This window comes from Armigeres subalbatus, unplaced genomic scaffold (genome assembly GCF_024139115.2).
Source record: "Armigeres subalbatus isolate Guangzhou_Male unplaced genomic scaffold, GZ_Asu_2 Contig1359, whole genome shotgun sequence".
NCBI classification, from domain to species: domain Eukaryota; kingdom Metazoa; phylum Arthropoda; class Insecta; order Diptera; family Culicidae; genus Armigeres; species Armigeres subalbatus.
The window spans coordinates 1-16,475 of NW_026942131.1; the positions used below are offsets into that span (position 1 = coordinate 1).

The 16,475-nt window shown below is 45.7% G+C and overlaps 1 protein-coding gene across 1 annotated transcript; it reads right to left on the minus strand.

The window, feature by feature from the left end:
- Positions 1–248: 248 nt before the first annotated feature.
- On the minus strand, positions 249–3,794 carry LOC134202689 (uncharacterized; the record flags this gene model as incomplete). Its single annotated transcript, XM_062677708.1, has 1 exon — positions 249–3,794. A coding segment is annotated over exon 1 (3,546 nt), but the record flags the coding sequence as incomplete, so codon positions are not given.
- Positions 3,795–16,475: the final 12,681 nt, after the last annotated feature.

A 16,475-nucleotide genomic window follows, 5' to 3' on the forward strand; every position in this document is an offset into this window, starting at 1 on the left:
CGCTGCCATCCGTTACGCTTCGTCGGCTCCGCGACTACTACAAGGTCGCCTGCCACTAGTGCTCGGGTTTCATCAAACCATTTGGGTTGCCGACGAATTACCGGCAGGTATTCTACCAGCCAACGTTTCCAGAGAACATCAAGCTGCCGCTGTACCAACCCCCAGGATTTTCCCAGAATTTTCCTGCGTTCTATTTCATTTGGATGGCAATAGACTACAGATGTGACTTCTCCATCGCGATACTTTACCCCGGTAGAATTCAGTAGCAAGAAATGGTTCGGTGTGAGCGCCTCTGCCTCCTCAGACTCGAGTGGCATGTACGTCAGAGGCCTTGAGTTCACCATATGCTCTGCCTCCACGACCAACGTCTGCAGCCCCTCGTCATCAAGTTTCCCTTCGTTGTACGCTTCGCCGATCGCATTTTTCACCGACTGCACCAGACGTTCCCACGCTCCGCCCATGTGGGGCGCTCCTGGTGGGATGAAGTTCCACTTTGTAGTTGTACTTGTAAAGGTTGCGAAGAGTCCCTGGCTTATTTGGTACTGCAATACTCGGTTGGCTCCTTGAAAGTTCGTTCCATTGTCGCTATAGAACTCAGCGGGAGGACCTCGGCGACTTACGAATCGTCGAACACATGATATACAAGATTCCGTCGACAAACTGTATGCGACTTCGAGGTGGACGGCCCGTACCGTCAAGCACGTAAACAGTGCGATCCAGCGTTTGACGTTGGACCTTCCTAGTTTCACCAGTAGTGGCCCAAAGTAGTCTACTCCGGTATAGGTGAAAGCTCGTTCATGGTGGGCCATGCGGGCAGCAGGAAGTGGTGCCATTAGTGGGATCACTGGTTTTGCTCGACGGATTTTACAAGATGTGCAGTCGTAGCTCACTTTCTTAACTATTATTCGAAGCCTTGGAATCGTATACAATTGGCGGATTTCATTCACCACGGTTTCCGCATTTCCATGGCGGTATTCTTGGTGATATCGGCGAACTAGAAGCTCAGTAACTGGATGTTTCCTCGGGAGAATGATAGGATGACGCACGTTGAAGGCAACGTTCTCAGCTGCGCCAATCCGACCTCGCTCACGCAGCAAACCATGGTTGTCCAAAATCGGCAACAATCGATAAATGGAGCTTTGTTTACCAATTATTTCCTGTCCAGTTCGATTAGGTGCTCTTCCTGATAATGCAGTGAGCTCTTCCGGGTAGCATTCTCGCTGCACCAACTTGAAAATCGTTTCCTCCGCCGCACGAAGTTCTTCCTGTTGAAGTGGTCCGGTATGCTTCGGATGCTTGTTGGTAGAATTATGCAGGAATCTAAGTACATAAGCAGTTGCTCGATGCAACCGATTCCAAGAGGAGAATCGATGAAAATCAATAACCTGCTCGTAGGTGGAATGGTGCAGGATGGATGCGCGTATGTCTTCTGTAGTAGAAGTCACTGGTTCTTTAGGGCAAGGCCAATCAGTTTCGGGTAGTTTCAGAAATTCTGGACCTTGAAACCACTTACTATTGGGGTCAAAGTATGGTCCGCTGCCCCATTTGGTCGCCTCGTCTGCTGGGTTCGCCTTTGATGGAACCCATCGCCATTCGCTTGCCATCGTGTGCTCAAGAATTTCACCTACCCTGAAGGACACGAACTGTCGATAACTTCTGGGGTCTGCTCGGATCCATGCCAGTGCCGTTCTGGAGTCCGTCCAGAACACCGTTCTTGTAATTGGAATATCGTGATTTTCCCTGACGAACTTAGACCAACGCACGCCCAAAACACATCCTTGTAGCTCCAGCCTCGGTATGGACATTGGTTTTATTGGAGCGACCTTGGATTTGGCAGCCACAATGCAGCATCGTGGGTCACTTCCTTCGCTGAGCGTGCGCAAATAGATTACACACGAATACGCTACTTCGCTGGCGTCAACAAACACATGTAGCTCAGAGTTTTGATAGGTTGTCTGGTTAGCGTGACGGAAATAACATCGTGGAATTTGTACATCACTAATATACTCGATCATCCGGATCCATCGCTGCCACTTCACATATGCATCAGGACCGATTTGCTCGTCCCATTTAGTGCCCTCTCTCCATAGGTCTTGAATTAACACCTTGCCGTGTATGAGGAACGGTGCGAGCATCCCCAATGGATCGAACAGCGTCATAACACACCGTAACACTTGTCTCTTCGTTGGTTTTGTAGCGGTTCGAATTAACTCCTGCATTTCAACACTCATCTGGGTCGAGAAGCTCAGCATGTCGGTTACGGGATTCCAAAGCATTCCGAGAACCCTTTCCGTATTCTCACTTTGGGCAAGAAGTAGACTTTTGTTAGTGGCAGGTTGGACCACATCTAACTGTTTTAGAACCTCCCGGCTGTTCGAGCGCCAGTTGTGCAGTGAGAATCCTCCGTTGGCGTGTACGAGTCGTACGTCTCGTGCTACCTGCACTGCCTCCTCCTCTGTACCAAAACTGGCCAGATAATCGTCGACGTAATGGTCGTTGACGATCGCTTTCGCTGCTTCTGGATACAGTTGTCGATGCAGCTCCGCGTTTCGATTTTTAACGAATTGCGCCGAAGCTGGCGAGCAAGTGCTACCGAAGGTAGCGACATCCATCAAGTGGACTTCTGGTTTCATAGATGGGTCAGCACGCCAAAGGAATCGTTGAGAGTTCTTATCTTCTTCACGGATCCTGACCTGGTGAAACATTTCCTGGATATCCGAGCTGATCGCCACCCGATAAAGCCGGAATCGAAAAAGAATAGCCGGAAGAGAAGAAAGTTGATCCGGGCCTTTGAGGAGTGCGCTGTTCAATGATACCCCATCGACTTTGGCAGCTGCATCCCAGATTACACGCACCTTGTTGGGTTTCTTGGGATTTATCACCGCTCCTACAGGAAGATACCACACCCTCCTAGGGTCCGCTGCCTCCAATTCTGCTTCCGTGGCCTTATGTGCGTAGCCTTTCACTTTGTATTCTCGTATTTGCCTGTGGAGATTCTCCTTCAGTCCCGTATCGCGATCCATCCTGCGTTCTAGACATTCTAGTCGGCGCACTGCCATAGAGTAGCTGTTCGGGAATTCCACCCAATCTTCTTTCCAAATCAGTCCTGTTTCGAAACGTTTGCCCACTCGCTTGGTAGTAGCTTCCATTATAGTTAACGCTCGTTCGTCCTCCGTAGACATCGGGATTTCCGTCATTGTTGTTCCAGTTCCTTCAACGGTGAAGAAACTTTTGACTGCTTCGTGAAGCGTTTCATCACATAGACATCCACAAACATGGAAGCTATACGATCCATGATTATTATTTCCACGAGGCCCATAAACACACCAGCCAAGTCTGGTTTTGACTGCCACTGGAGCGATTCCTTCTCCTTCCCTAACTTTCAGTGGCACCGCGAGACGCAGATTATCCACTCCGATGAGAATCTTGGGAACTGCATTCTGGTAGCTTGCGATTGGAATACCTTTCAGGTGCTTATGCACTTTTACCGCTTCTTCCATGTCAAAACTTTGTTTGGGAAGACCAAGGCTCTGAACCGTTCGCGCGTTCAAAAGCTGCCGCCGTTTGTCCAGGCTGATCCCGTTAATCTCGATTGTAATATTTTGTGATTCCTTCTCTTCACGCGATGTATTGCCAGTCCATCGTAGACATAACGGTAGTGGAGTTTCCTTTACACCTAGCATGGTTACTAAGTCCCGTTCTACCAATGTTAAATCCGAGCCTTCATCAAGGAAAGCGAAAGTGTTGATAGAACTATTGGCTCCGTGTAGAGTAACCGGAATGATTCGAAACATAGTGGAAGATGTTAGGAGACGATGGGTATGGTTCTCGGCTACCTGAACTCGTGGAGCGGTCAGTTTTGGAGGTCCACCGGAGGAATGTAGAAGTTTATGATGACTATATCGACAACCATCAATATCGCAAATCTTCCGAGCTCGGCACGCCCTTCTTCCATGACTGAAGAGGAATCCTGCGCCAGCGATCGTTGACACTCAACTGTTTGAACGAATTGCAGTCTCGCACACGGTGCCCACTGCCTTTGCAATAGACACAATCGAGAACTTTTGGCAGTTCCTTCGCATCAGTCGGTGATCTGCTAGATGCTCCTGTAGCGTGAGAATTGATGAATCCCCCATGCTTTGAACGATCACGAGCGCTGCTCCGTTTTACCTCTGGTTCGAAAGTAACCACACTTGTCGCATCCTGCACCACCGATGCCATGTAATCGCCGAAGATTTTCAAATCAACTTGTTGGAAACCACGTTTGTACCCTGCCCACATCATCCGCTGGTCTGCCGGAAGTTTTGCGACAAGCTCCTGCAGTAGTGAAGGGTTAGACAGGTGAGCGCGTTCATCCGCTGCTTCTATGTGGTCACATAATGCCTGCACCGCCATTCCGAATTCGATGAGTCCTTCAACGCTTGTCGGAGTCGGACTTTGGAGCCGGAATATGCCGCTCTTTTCGTAGTAACGCGTTGATCAGCAACTCCGGGCGACCAAATCGCATTCGAAGGGTCTCGATCACTTGTGGTACTGCCGTGGGTAACACTAACCGACTGCACACTGTTTCGAGCGCTGGTCCTGTTAGGCATAATTGGAGGCGCAAAATGTTTTCTCCGTCCGAGAAACCGCGAGCTTCGGTCGTATAGCGGTAGTTGGAGACACAAATTGGCCACTCGGCCGGATCTCCGCTGAATAGAGGTAGTTCTTTTGCCAGGGACTGTCTAGCTGCCAGCTGATGTTTGGTAGGTCCAATCGGATCTTGTTGGGGACGTGATGACTGACGAGGGGGCTGAGACGACTAAACAGTACGCAGGGGGAGATTTCGCGTTTGTTCGTCTGTTGGAATTTTTTCGGATTGGGAGTTGAGGACGAATTCATCGTTCGAGAGCGCGAATGAATCTCGCAGCTGCTCATTTGGATTTGTAAGAGGCAGATCAATTTCTCCCGGGCGCGCGAAGATTCGCTGCTGCCTTTTGATTAATGGTTTATTGGTCGTGGGGCAATGATCAGGGACTAATTTGCTTATATGTTCAGTGGAGTGACTCAAGGCTTGACGCTTACCTGGGGGTTCCGCTGGTTGACTTACCGATGGCCGGCAACTGTGGCTTACCGACGTCCTCAGCGGCCAAATATCATTCAGCGGCATGGTTCCTCCAATGGCGCCAAGTTCTGAATCACTTTCAGGCTGAATTCGATCGCTCTCGGGAACCGATTGCAACATTCGGTTTACCTTCGGTATGGCACCTGTCTGTTTCCCCACACACGTAGGCTGGCTCGTGACTGGCTTATGCTGCAGCAGCTTCTCTAACTTCGTCGGGTCTGACTCGTTTTCTCGGCTATTGGTTTGCAGCCCTTCTAAAATTTTCCGACATAATTCCAGCTGCGATTGTAGATTTGACAGCTGATCAGACGTAGGATTGGCGCGAGTCTCGCACTGCTCAATCCGGTTCCTGAGTTCTTTCAAGGCAGCTTGGGGGTCCTTCTTCCCCTGCAAGTACTTCACGGTGTTCGGTTCCAGCCTTGTAAAAGGAATGGAAACCATAACTGGTTCGGTCGACTTAGGAGCTTCAGATTATGATTTTGAACGACGATAGACTTCAGCAAGCGGCTTGTCTGGAAGAGTTGACAAAGCGGCCAGCTTACTTGATATAGTCGTTTTGCGGTTCGCAGCACCAGGCAAACCTACATCACCACGGACATCCAGATCATCTACTCCCAAAGCCTTGTCGACGAGTTTCTGCTGTTCGTCAACATGCCGGCGTTGCATTTCCAGTTCCAAACGAGCTCGTTCTAGCTGTTGCCGTTCGACGAGTGCATTCAGGCAGATTGAGAAAACGGACGCCGAGCTGGATTTACTTGATGCACTTCGCAGCGAAATAACGTCTTCGGTCTCTCTGACTGAGCAGTCACCGCACATAAACGATCTACCAGTTATGCTCTCGTCCACACCGGCACACGAAAAGTGTTTCCAAACGTCGCAATGGTCGCATTGGACCATATCCTCCGCATTATCTGGTCGTTGGCAAGCGGTACAGCTAGATTCCTCGCCGCACCGTCCTCTGGCTCTTCTCTTATCCTGTTTGCCGTCCATGCCACCGCGAATTTTGAAGTTTGTCGAAAAAGTTCAGGGTGAATTTTGGGTAGAACCGGTTTCGAGAGCTTTATTATGAGCTTCAACTAGAATATGAATTAACAGGTAAGTACAAAGATTTGTTGTAGTATTTATCACTTACAATTCGGTGGACCACTATTCACTAGTTCACCCTAAGGTACTGTTCTGGTTTTCGCGCTGTGGATCTAGGGTAATTATGTAAGTATTTTGATATCATCACTTTTATATATATATTCTTCTTACTGTTTCTTTTCAGGATTCTCTTTACTTTCAGATGGATAGACGAACTCGTAATGCGGAATTCACGGACCCTATACTACATAGTAATTACGGAATTACAAGCAAGAATTCAATGGACACGAGTTTAACTAACCTCAATATTGTAGTGATACTTGAACACCGATGATTTGTCGAAACCTCACTTTATCGCTAAATATATAGCTCACTTCAGAGAAACAAACTAGAAATTATCTTATTATAATAACTGAAGATTATTTATTTCGCACGGAACGCACGATAATGATTCCTCACTCTATTACGACTAAGGTAATGTAAGGCCGGAAGTATTACATGACACATTGCCATGACATCTGGAGTATGTTGACGCGACGCCTTGACAGCTATCAGGCAGCGCTTCAGGGATGTCGGTGGATAGAGTTGCCTGCTTGCCATCTATTGCGCCAACAGTCTATCATATTTTCGTGACGGTCCCCAATTTTCGCAATCGTAAAGTGTACCCCAATATAGAAAACACAGACGTAGTCCTACGTCAAAAAAAATTAAGCATTCAATGATAATCAATAGTATCAATAGAATTGGCAAATGGCTGAAGGGTTTCCGGATCAATTGATAAGCAAATGTCGAAAATCCATCGAATGATAAAGACGCTATTAGCGTTTGAAATCTATCCTAATTTTTGTGACGGTCTCGAATTTTGAAATTTCCGTATAACACCCTGTATCTGAGTCTTCCCCTTAGACGTAGTTTACGTCAAAAAATCTGTAGCAAACATTAATACTGACAGCATACAATTCTCTTCAGTCATAATGCGAATCAATTGTTTGCATGGTCTCCTTCCGATACTTGCTTGGGATTCAACTACCGACATTAGCGTTGCGCTTTGAATAAAATTCATCTCGGAACCGATTTCTTTTTCAATCATCAACAGGAAAATACAAAGTTTGAGTCTCGCTGGAAAATTTCATGTTATGTCGACAAAATCCAAATCGTTGCAAACATCACATTATTGAATAAATTGCTGTAGCAATCTTTTGCTGACAGCCTTTGCTCGGACCGGCACTAATGCTATGATTCCGCTACCGATGCCAAACAATTATGCTTTGTTCTATGCAGTGTTGTGCTGAATCATTATCAGACGATAATGATTTCGATTTTCATGTGAAAACTTTTCACGTGAAAACAGTAGGCGAGTTGTCACCGGTGACAACTTCTCAAATTTTGTACTCAAACGATAGTAAACACAGAATTTTCATTCAAACATTAATCTTTACTAATATCAGCTAATTGTCAACAGACTCGTTGTACCGTGCGGGACCGGAATCCGTACAGCACCGAAATCTGTCCACCTCATGAGATATCAATAAATTAAAGAAGTTTAAAGGTAATTAATGTCGAAATAATTAATCTTAACCTGTTCAGTTACTTGACAGTAAGCTTTTAGGCCATAGAATTGGAAAGAAGGCTTTGAAATTAAAACCACAAAAATCAAAAACAAATCTCCACCCACCAAACGCGGAGTTTGTTCAGCCATTTTGTTTTCGGGTGGAGCATAATTGCACCAAAAGTAACTGTGTTTTGATTGCTAATTGCATATCATTTCATAAGATAAGCGGAAAACAAATCGAAGGGATCGCTTCTCAAGGTGCATATCGAACTATTTACAGTGGTAGTTTAGTCAATCAGACTGTTTAAATTTTAATATTTAGTTAAGAAATAGCTGTACGGATTTTGATCCTTTCATTCAAAATCCGTCCTCGGTGGACGGATTTCGAGTCAGGAGTAGTTGATTTATTTCATTATTTTATCATGTTTGTCTTAGTTTTTCATGAGTAAATGTGAAACACTTCAAAAGTAGAAGCCTTCATGCGCCTGTGTCAATGACAAACGTTTTATTCACATTCGATTCCTACTTTCTAATGACTTTTTCATATACTAAGGTGCTTAAGTGTACGGATTTCGATGCCCCACGGTATCTTCTATTCTATGAAGTAAGTTTGTCTAATATCAACATTCTCAATCATTAAAATCATATAAACTCCGAATTACGCTAGAAAATTTCACCGAAGAATTTTCCAGTTCCTAGCGGTTTTAATTTAAAAAAATTATTTCAACTTAACCTTCCTCCCAAATATAATGATGGTCCTGAAAAGAACCGATAAATTTCCACTTATGTGTCTTGTTAACAGCAGCCACTGCGCGACCCCCATCCGATGATTCGGCTCATCGAACGCCGTCGATTGCCAGATCCGCCGAAGATGGGACACGTATGCAAATGATGTGCTGCTGCTGCCACGACCGCCACCACCACCGAGTGAAAACATTTCATCCGTACCACCACCCCTGAGACAGCCGTTGTCACTGGGACCGCTTCTGGACGCCCTGGTCCGCTTTCCGTGACATCCAGAATGAAAATAACGCGCGCACGCGAAACACGGGGCTTTGTATACACAGGGAAAACGAAGCAGGGGATCAAAAGGCCCGTACGTTACTGCAATCTGATGTCCGTGTTGGGGATTTATGCACGGGATTGAATTTTTCACCCGGTTTGGAAAGAAATAACATTTTCAACAGTTTAACGTTGATAATCAATAGTATCAATAGAATTGGCAAATTGCTGGAGAGTTTCCGAGTCGATTGATAAGCAAATGTCGAAAATCCATCGAAAGATAAAGACGCTATTACCGTTTGAAATCTTACATGATTTCGTGACGGTCCCCAATTTGGAAATTTTCATTTTGCACCCTGTATCCGAGGCTTCCCCTTAGACGTAGTTTACGTCTGTCCACTCCGGAACCTACCCCCGATACTGGCTAGGAATATCCTCCTTCTAGCCTAGGCTCCGGTAGCGCACAAGTATAATTAGCCTCCCAAACGACACCAAAATTCATCCCACCACTGGATCAAATTGCCACCATTCAGCGCGAACAATAATCGCACACGAGCAATATCAGTGAAAACCACTCCCTTTTTTCACTGTTCACTCCTTAAAACCACCCGCAGTCAAGGATTATCCCAGGATTAAGTTCTTTCGTTGATGCACTTTAAACACGGACCGTTTTCTAATATTAAACTGTATTAAAATCTAAATTTACTGCTACTCAATTTCAACAACATACGGTATCCAATATAACCGACCGAACCAAATCTAGTTTACGTTTGTACTGTGGACTGGTCACTGGTATCTTCATCAGAGCAATCCAACCTTCCCCCTTTCTCTGATGAAGATATCAGTGACGTCATCGTTCTGATCATAGTCCGACAGTGAGAGCTTATCTCCGTCGGTTGCTCTGTTGTGGTCTACGGCATCTCTACCCATCGGCTGGTCAGCTGCTATCGGCATAGGAAGAATGGCACAGCAGCAACGATCGTCCCAACAGCGTACAGCATTGTTCTCCCTTCGCTCCATCCATGCCGCATTATAGACGATCTGCTATAGTGCTATCGCTGGTAGAGCAGCCGAGCAACAACATCCATTGCTCGTCGGGCGATAGATCCACTGCAGATTATAATGCCTTACGTAATCTAACTGCTGCTAGAGATAGCAGCAAACCACTGGTGTACACAGGGGGCGAGCCCAAACAACGTCAAAACGGCTTTTGCAATAAACAATTGCAAATATGAATTTACCCGGATGCCGTTTGGCTTAAAAAACGCGCCGGCTATATTTCAAAAAGCCATTGATGACGTCCTTCGAGATCACATCGGATAAATCTGCTACGTGTACATAGACGACGTAATTGTATTCGGGAGCACCCTCGAAGAGCATTTGAAAAATCTACACACAATTTTGGACACCCTTAAGAAGGCGAATTTAAGGTTACAGTTGGATAAATCTGAATTTTTGCATTCCGAGATTGAATATTTAGGTCATATTATCACGGAGAACGGAATTAAGCCGAGCACAAAAAAATCGAAGTTATTAATAGGTATTCAGAACCAAAAAACCTTAAGGAACTTCGCTCATTCCTGGGCATGGTAAGCTATTACCGCAGATTTGTAAAGGACTTTGCGAAAATCGCAAAACCCCTTACAAATCTTTTGCGAGGGGAGAGGAGTCTTACATCTAATAGAAAAATTTCTTTATCCAAGTTGGAAAAACGTTGTTTCGAAAAGCTTAAAACCATTCTATCCTCTGATGATATCCTTATTTATCCCGATTACAATAAACCTTTCGTATTGACAACGGACGCATCAGACTTTGCCATTGATGCCGTCCTCTATAATAAATGCTCTGTACCGGAAAAAGAAATGCTGGCCATTTACTGGTCTCTGCAAATATTTAGGAATTATCTCTATGGTGCTAAATTCCAAATTTTAACGGATCATCAACCCTTGACTTTCGCCTTGTCACCTAAAAACACAAATGCCAAACTTAAGCGATGGAAGGCATATCTGGAAGTACACGATTACAAAATCGTTTATAAACCAGGCAAAGCCAACGTTGTGGCAGATGCACTTAGTAGAATTGTGTGCTCTATGACTGGCACACAGCACTCTGCCGAAGAGAGCGACGATCTTTATATTGAGGCTACCGAATCACCAATCAATATTTTTAAACCACAGATAGTTTTAAAAGAAGGCATTGACAAAGTGATTGTTTCCCATCCTTTTCCAGAATACACAAGAATAGAAGTTTCCATATCAAACACTAATGAAGATTCTATTTTTCAGGTAAAGCCTGTCCACGTTAAATTTCGGACACCCATTTTCCAACACGGTTTTTAAACATTTTTAGCAACCACTGAGACGAACTATTTACATGACAGCTCCATCTCTTCGCTTTACTGCTGCTTTCAGCATGTCTTAGCTCTCGTCCAAATTGATGAAATGGCGACAAATCAATTTAACATTATCCAATGTCCGAAATTTAACGTGGACAGGCTTTACTCAAAAAACATTACGATCATTCTAGAATTAACGGACTACTTACTACTGAAAATTTAATGGGTAAATTACAAGAAGTTTACCGAAAACATTTTGGCCAAAACAAAACTTTAAGAATCCGTTACTCTCAAAGAATGTTAGAAGATGTTAGCGAGGAAGATCGACAGTGGACGATCATCCGTGATGAGCACTACAAGGCTCATAGAGGTTCCGACGAAAATAAACAAAAAATCTCTAGAACATTTTTCTTTCCAATATAGCAAACTGCCAAATCTGCAACGAGTGCAAATATGACAGGCATCCGATAAACTTTCCAATTCAAGAAACACCGATTCCTACAGACCCGTTTGAAATAGCACACATCGATATAATGTATTTGGAAAATCATAGCTTCCTAACTTGAATAGATAAATTTTCAAAATTCGCTCAAATAACGCAAATCGAATCTAGAGCAGCAGTCGATCTTACACCACACCCACCACACTTGTGATGGATGGAGAAAAATTCTTTATGACAGGAGCACTAACTAATTTTGACGTAGGACTTACGTCTCTCTTTACTATACCGGGTGTCATTTCAAAATTTCTAAATCGGCCGCGTTACGCTGTGTTGAAAGATTTCAAACGTTAATAGCTTTCACCCTAGTGAACAGATTTCTGCAGTTAACTCCTCAATCGACAGCTTTCAAGTATGCCTTTCATATTAATGCTTGATAAGACCCGAAAAACTTGTTTCAATAGGCATGAAACTGTTTCCAATGAAAAACATTGAGCTCAAGGGAACCTATAAATATGGGTACCGCATCATTCTTGCATCATTCCATTACCACGTTCTGATTGGTGCAGACGTCAACGAATGAGCTCACGCTAGGTCTGCTAAGAAGGCATAAAATAGCGCAGCGCGAATTTTTCCTCTCAATCTGACCGAAACAGGCAAAGCAATAACAGCAGCGCATCGTCGGAATGTTTGAACGGTTGCATCATCGTCTCAGCCACGCATTCGCAAACCTAAGCCTTTTTATGAGCAAGGCAGAATCGTCAGCATTCTCAGGTCAGCATCATCGGCATTTTCAGCCCGTCATTGTCGAGAAGCCAACAGTAAGCGCGGCACGGCGGTGTGTGACGATAGAGTGTCGACGACAACACTACTGATCAAGTTTTCTCGGCCGATGGCAACAGCGGTTAAGCGTTTGGTATTCCTGCAGACATCGATTCATAATGTTTTAAACAATCATAAACTCCCAGTTGAACCGTTCAAGAGGAAATTTACATCTAACATTGTGAATGGATCTTTTCAGAACCACTAATCATTGCGAGGGGTGCTTAAACGTGTAATTCAATGTGCAGCATAACATGTCGAAATAATGTCCTAGAAATCATCACATGATCCCATTTTGGAATCTTAGGCTGTGAACCATTCCACCGATTCATTTAACTTTTAGTTAAAATTTGACACTTCGATGGTTATTTTCCCATCGTGGTTAAAATTTTACGCCGAAGCCGACCCATTTGAGTTTTGACAGATTGATAGTTATTCGGAACGAAATGGATTTGGCGCCAATTTCCTCGCGAACAAAGTTTAACTATCGAACTGTCAAATCTAACCATGTTCCGGAGCAGGGTTATTTTTAACCACGGCGAAATAACCATCGAACTGTCAAATTTTAACTTAAAGTTAAACGAATCGGTGGAATGGTTCACAGCCTTAGTTTAAAAATGAAATGTTGAAAAATGTAATTAAAATTTTCAAAAATTGTAAAATTAGTGTAATATTTGCAATTATCGCACCCCTGGCAATCATTTTTAGGCGTTAGTCATCTTTGGTAACCCAAGATGGTGTGAATGTGCTGTCTGTTGCCCAATATATGGGGATTCTCGAAGTGGACCATGTTGTTAATGTACTATATACATATGTGACAAATCATTTTTGCTTGGTTGGTCAACGTAAAGGTAGAACCAACAAATGTTTTGCGATGTATTCATCAAAGAGGTGGAACATCGGCTTAAGTTGCAATGCTATAATGAAGAAATCATTCGCTTTATTGATCAATGTAAAGGTGTAGCCATCAGCTGATTTACAATGGTATTATTCATCGAAAAGGCGGAGCTTCGGCGGATTTCCTATGCTATGATAAGATAATTTTACATGCCTACCACGTTTACTAAGAGGCAATCCCGCAACTTGTAATTTTACGGTGAATCCACTCATCGTACAAGTCATCTATCTTGATGATCAACACCTGCTAATCAATTCAGCAGCAAATTTTACATTATCATCACATTGTGGAATTACCGACAGAAATCTGTCTGGATCATTCGTTATCTACTTTGATAACTGTTATCTAAGCATCAACGATATTGCATACCACAAGAGAACACAGAATCTGCCGGGCAATCATATGCGACTACCATTGGACGGCATTGAAGTAAGTAAACACAGAGAAGTTCTCTACATCAGCTTGGAACATCTTCACAAGTTGCATATGGAAACCAGAAAGGAACTGGACATCATTAGCTTATCGGCCAAAAGTTTAAGTTGGCCACATTGGACAGTACAAGGAGGAATTTCATTCTCTCCGCTCATAATTAGTTTGATTATTCTCAGCTGTTTCAGGAGACGATCCTTTAAGATTGAGTTCAACGAGAAATCTAGGAACATCTCAAATGAAACGAACAGTCAACATCATAACATCTTTCAAAAACCTTTACCAGCCAACCTGATTCGTATGGAACCGAATCTCTAAGGAAGGTCGAGTTAACGGCCGAAGCCACCTGTTCAACGACACATGACGACAACGAAGAATGCTGACCATCACCATTACCTTTGGTCGGCAACGAAATACATCAGAAACGGGGACAATATGGATTGCGGACGAAGACCGGACGAGGGACGATGGACCGAGGGAGGACGACGTGAAGAGTGGTGCAGTGGAGAAGTGTAATTCGACAATTATGATTTTATTGAGTTGTGATTAAACCATTGATGGAAATAAAAAGTCAGTTTATGTTAGACTAGCAAGTAGAGTAGTTGTTTTGCCTATCTCGTATACTAAGTATACGTAAAGGCTATATGATCGCTCCAAAAACAAACTTTTTATAGAAGGCCCGGAGACCTATAGTGTTATATACCGATCGACTCAGCTCGACGAATTGAGGTGATGTCTGTGTGTATGTGTGTGTGTGTGTTTTTTTTCTTTTCTTCCTAAACAATGGAGGGGGAATCTGCTCAACAGACATCCTGGGTTGACCAGGAAGTGCGGGGTTAGGGACCACCTCCGACAGCAAACGAGGGAGGCAGGACTACATCCCCGACCCGCTAAACCGTTTCCATTGCCGCCAAGCCCATAGTCCCTTCGGTACAACCAGAAAGTAATGCTTCAAAGGGGGGCCAGTGCACAACGCACCCTCGAGGTTAGCTGCGTGTCCTTGCAGCACCGAACATCGTAACTCGCTTTTCTAGAAGAACACCATGGTATCGTGCCAGCGCGTTGCCGGCTTTCCAGGTGGCCTTACCACGCCCTATGTCCTCGGAAGGTGGGAAGGGTCGACTTCGCGCCTGCTTCCCTCTGCACGACTGGTATCAAGAATGATGATGCCGCGTGCACCCCAAATTGACCTTTCTGCGATAGGGCCTATTCGCCCAGCACACAGAGGGACTTGCCGACGCGAGGCCTACGCCTGCCCCAGCCTTGACGAGGACCCCTTTCCGTCCTCGGGCTCGGAACCCGCCCGGTTGACCGACGCCGCGAAAGCGACGATACCATGTTGTTCTTCGCGCGGCCACTTGTTCGATAAAAGGATCGAGTTCGACCACAGAGCATGACCACCGGTATGATCCATGCAGCCGACTCCGATCCCTTGGACCACCTCTTAATTGCGCCTGAACTAGCCATCCTTGAGTCCACGCGCCACCTTCTGTGTAGCTCCGAGACGATTTGGGCGATAGCCGATAAAACGGCGTTCCAGCCAACTTCATCTTTACACATCCTCCGAACTAGGTTGTCCGGGGTAGTGTCCAGACCACATGTGGCAAGCATGTGGTCACGCATTGCGCGAAAACGTGAGCACACGAACAACACGTGTTCCGCCGTTTCCTCTAAGCCTGCGCACACCAAACACTCGGGCGAGGCCGAGCAAGCCAGCTGCGTTACCTGCACTTTGATTTTGCAGCACGCTTAAACGCCGGGCACATCGAATCCCCCATGGGGTGCTTGCTGTTCACAGCTTTGCTGGAACAAATCAAACAATTGGGAGGGTTCGTGCAGCATTGTGCCTTATGTCCCTCCAATCCGCAGCGTCGGCAGAGATTGCTTCTGTCAGGGCCTTTGCAGTCCCATTGCTTGTGCCCCGGTTCCAGGCACTTGAAGCAAACTTCGGGTTGCTCGTATATGCGCACAGGGCATACCGACCATCCCACCTTGACGCTCCCTAACTTGACTACCGTGGAGGCGTCCGCTGCAGATAGCCGAACCAATGCTACCTGCGTCCCTGCCGGACCTTTCCGTAGCCGAACGGCTGCGGTGGTCGTCTCCACTTCACACTGTCGCCGCAGTGCCGTGACGAGCTCTTCGACTTCAGAGATCTCGTCCAGGTCGTTAACCCTTAGATTCACCTCCGTTGTGAGTGCCCTCACCTTGACCGTCTCGCCTAGGACCTCCTCCGCCAACTTCTTGTAGGCGGCGCCCCAATTTGCGAGACGCCCCGCTTCAGCTCGAGTATCATCTCGCCCATCCGGGTACGTCTTATTCGACGTACGTCGGCGCCGAGTTCACCGAGCTTGACGTCACTCCTCATCGCCTTCAAAACATCCGAGTACTTAGCCTCGTCCGCCGTAATGACTAAGGCATCGCCCTGGAGCGATTGGCGCCTACCCTAGACTTCTTGCTACCCTCATTCGCCTGGGCCTTCTTTTCGGCCTTTGACGTCTTCGGTTTCCTCTTGTTCTTGACCAGGGTCCAGGAGGCGTCATTCCCCTCTATTTCCCTGGTCTGTTGCGGCTGAGAACTTTCAGCCTGCCGTAACCGCTTATCACCGTCTTTCCTGAGTGGACGGACCTTTCCAGGTCCTTCCTCCCCCGGTTTTGGAGGTACCTGACCGGGGTTCAGCTTCCCAGCCCCACTACCCTTGTTCGGGGTAGTAACCCTCCGCGTTTTGGAGCGGCCCCCAGGGAGCTCATCCCCTGGAGACTGTCTCCCCCGTTTGTGTGTGTGTGTGTGTGTGTGTGTGTGTGTGTGTGT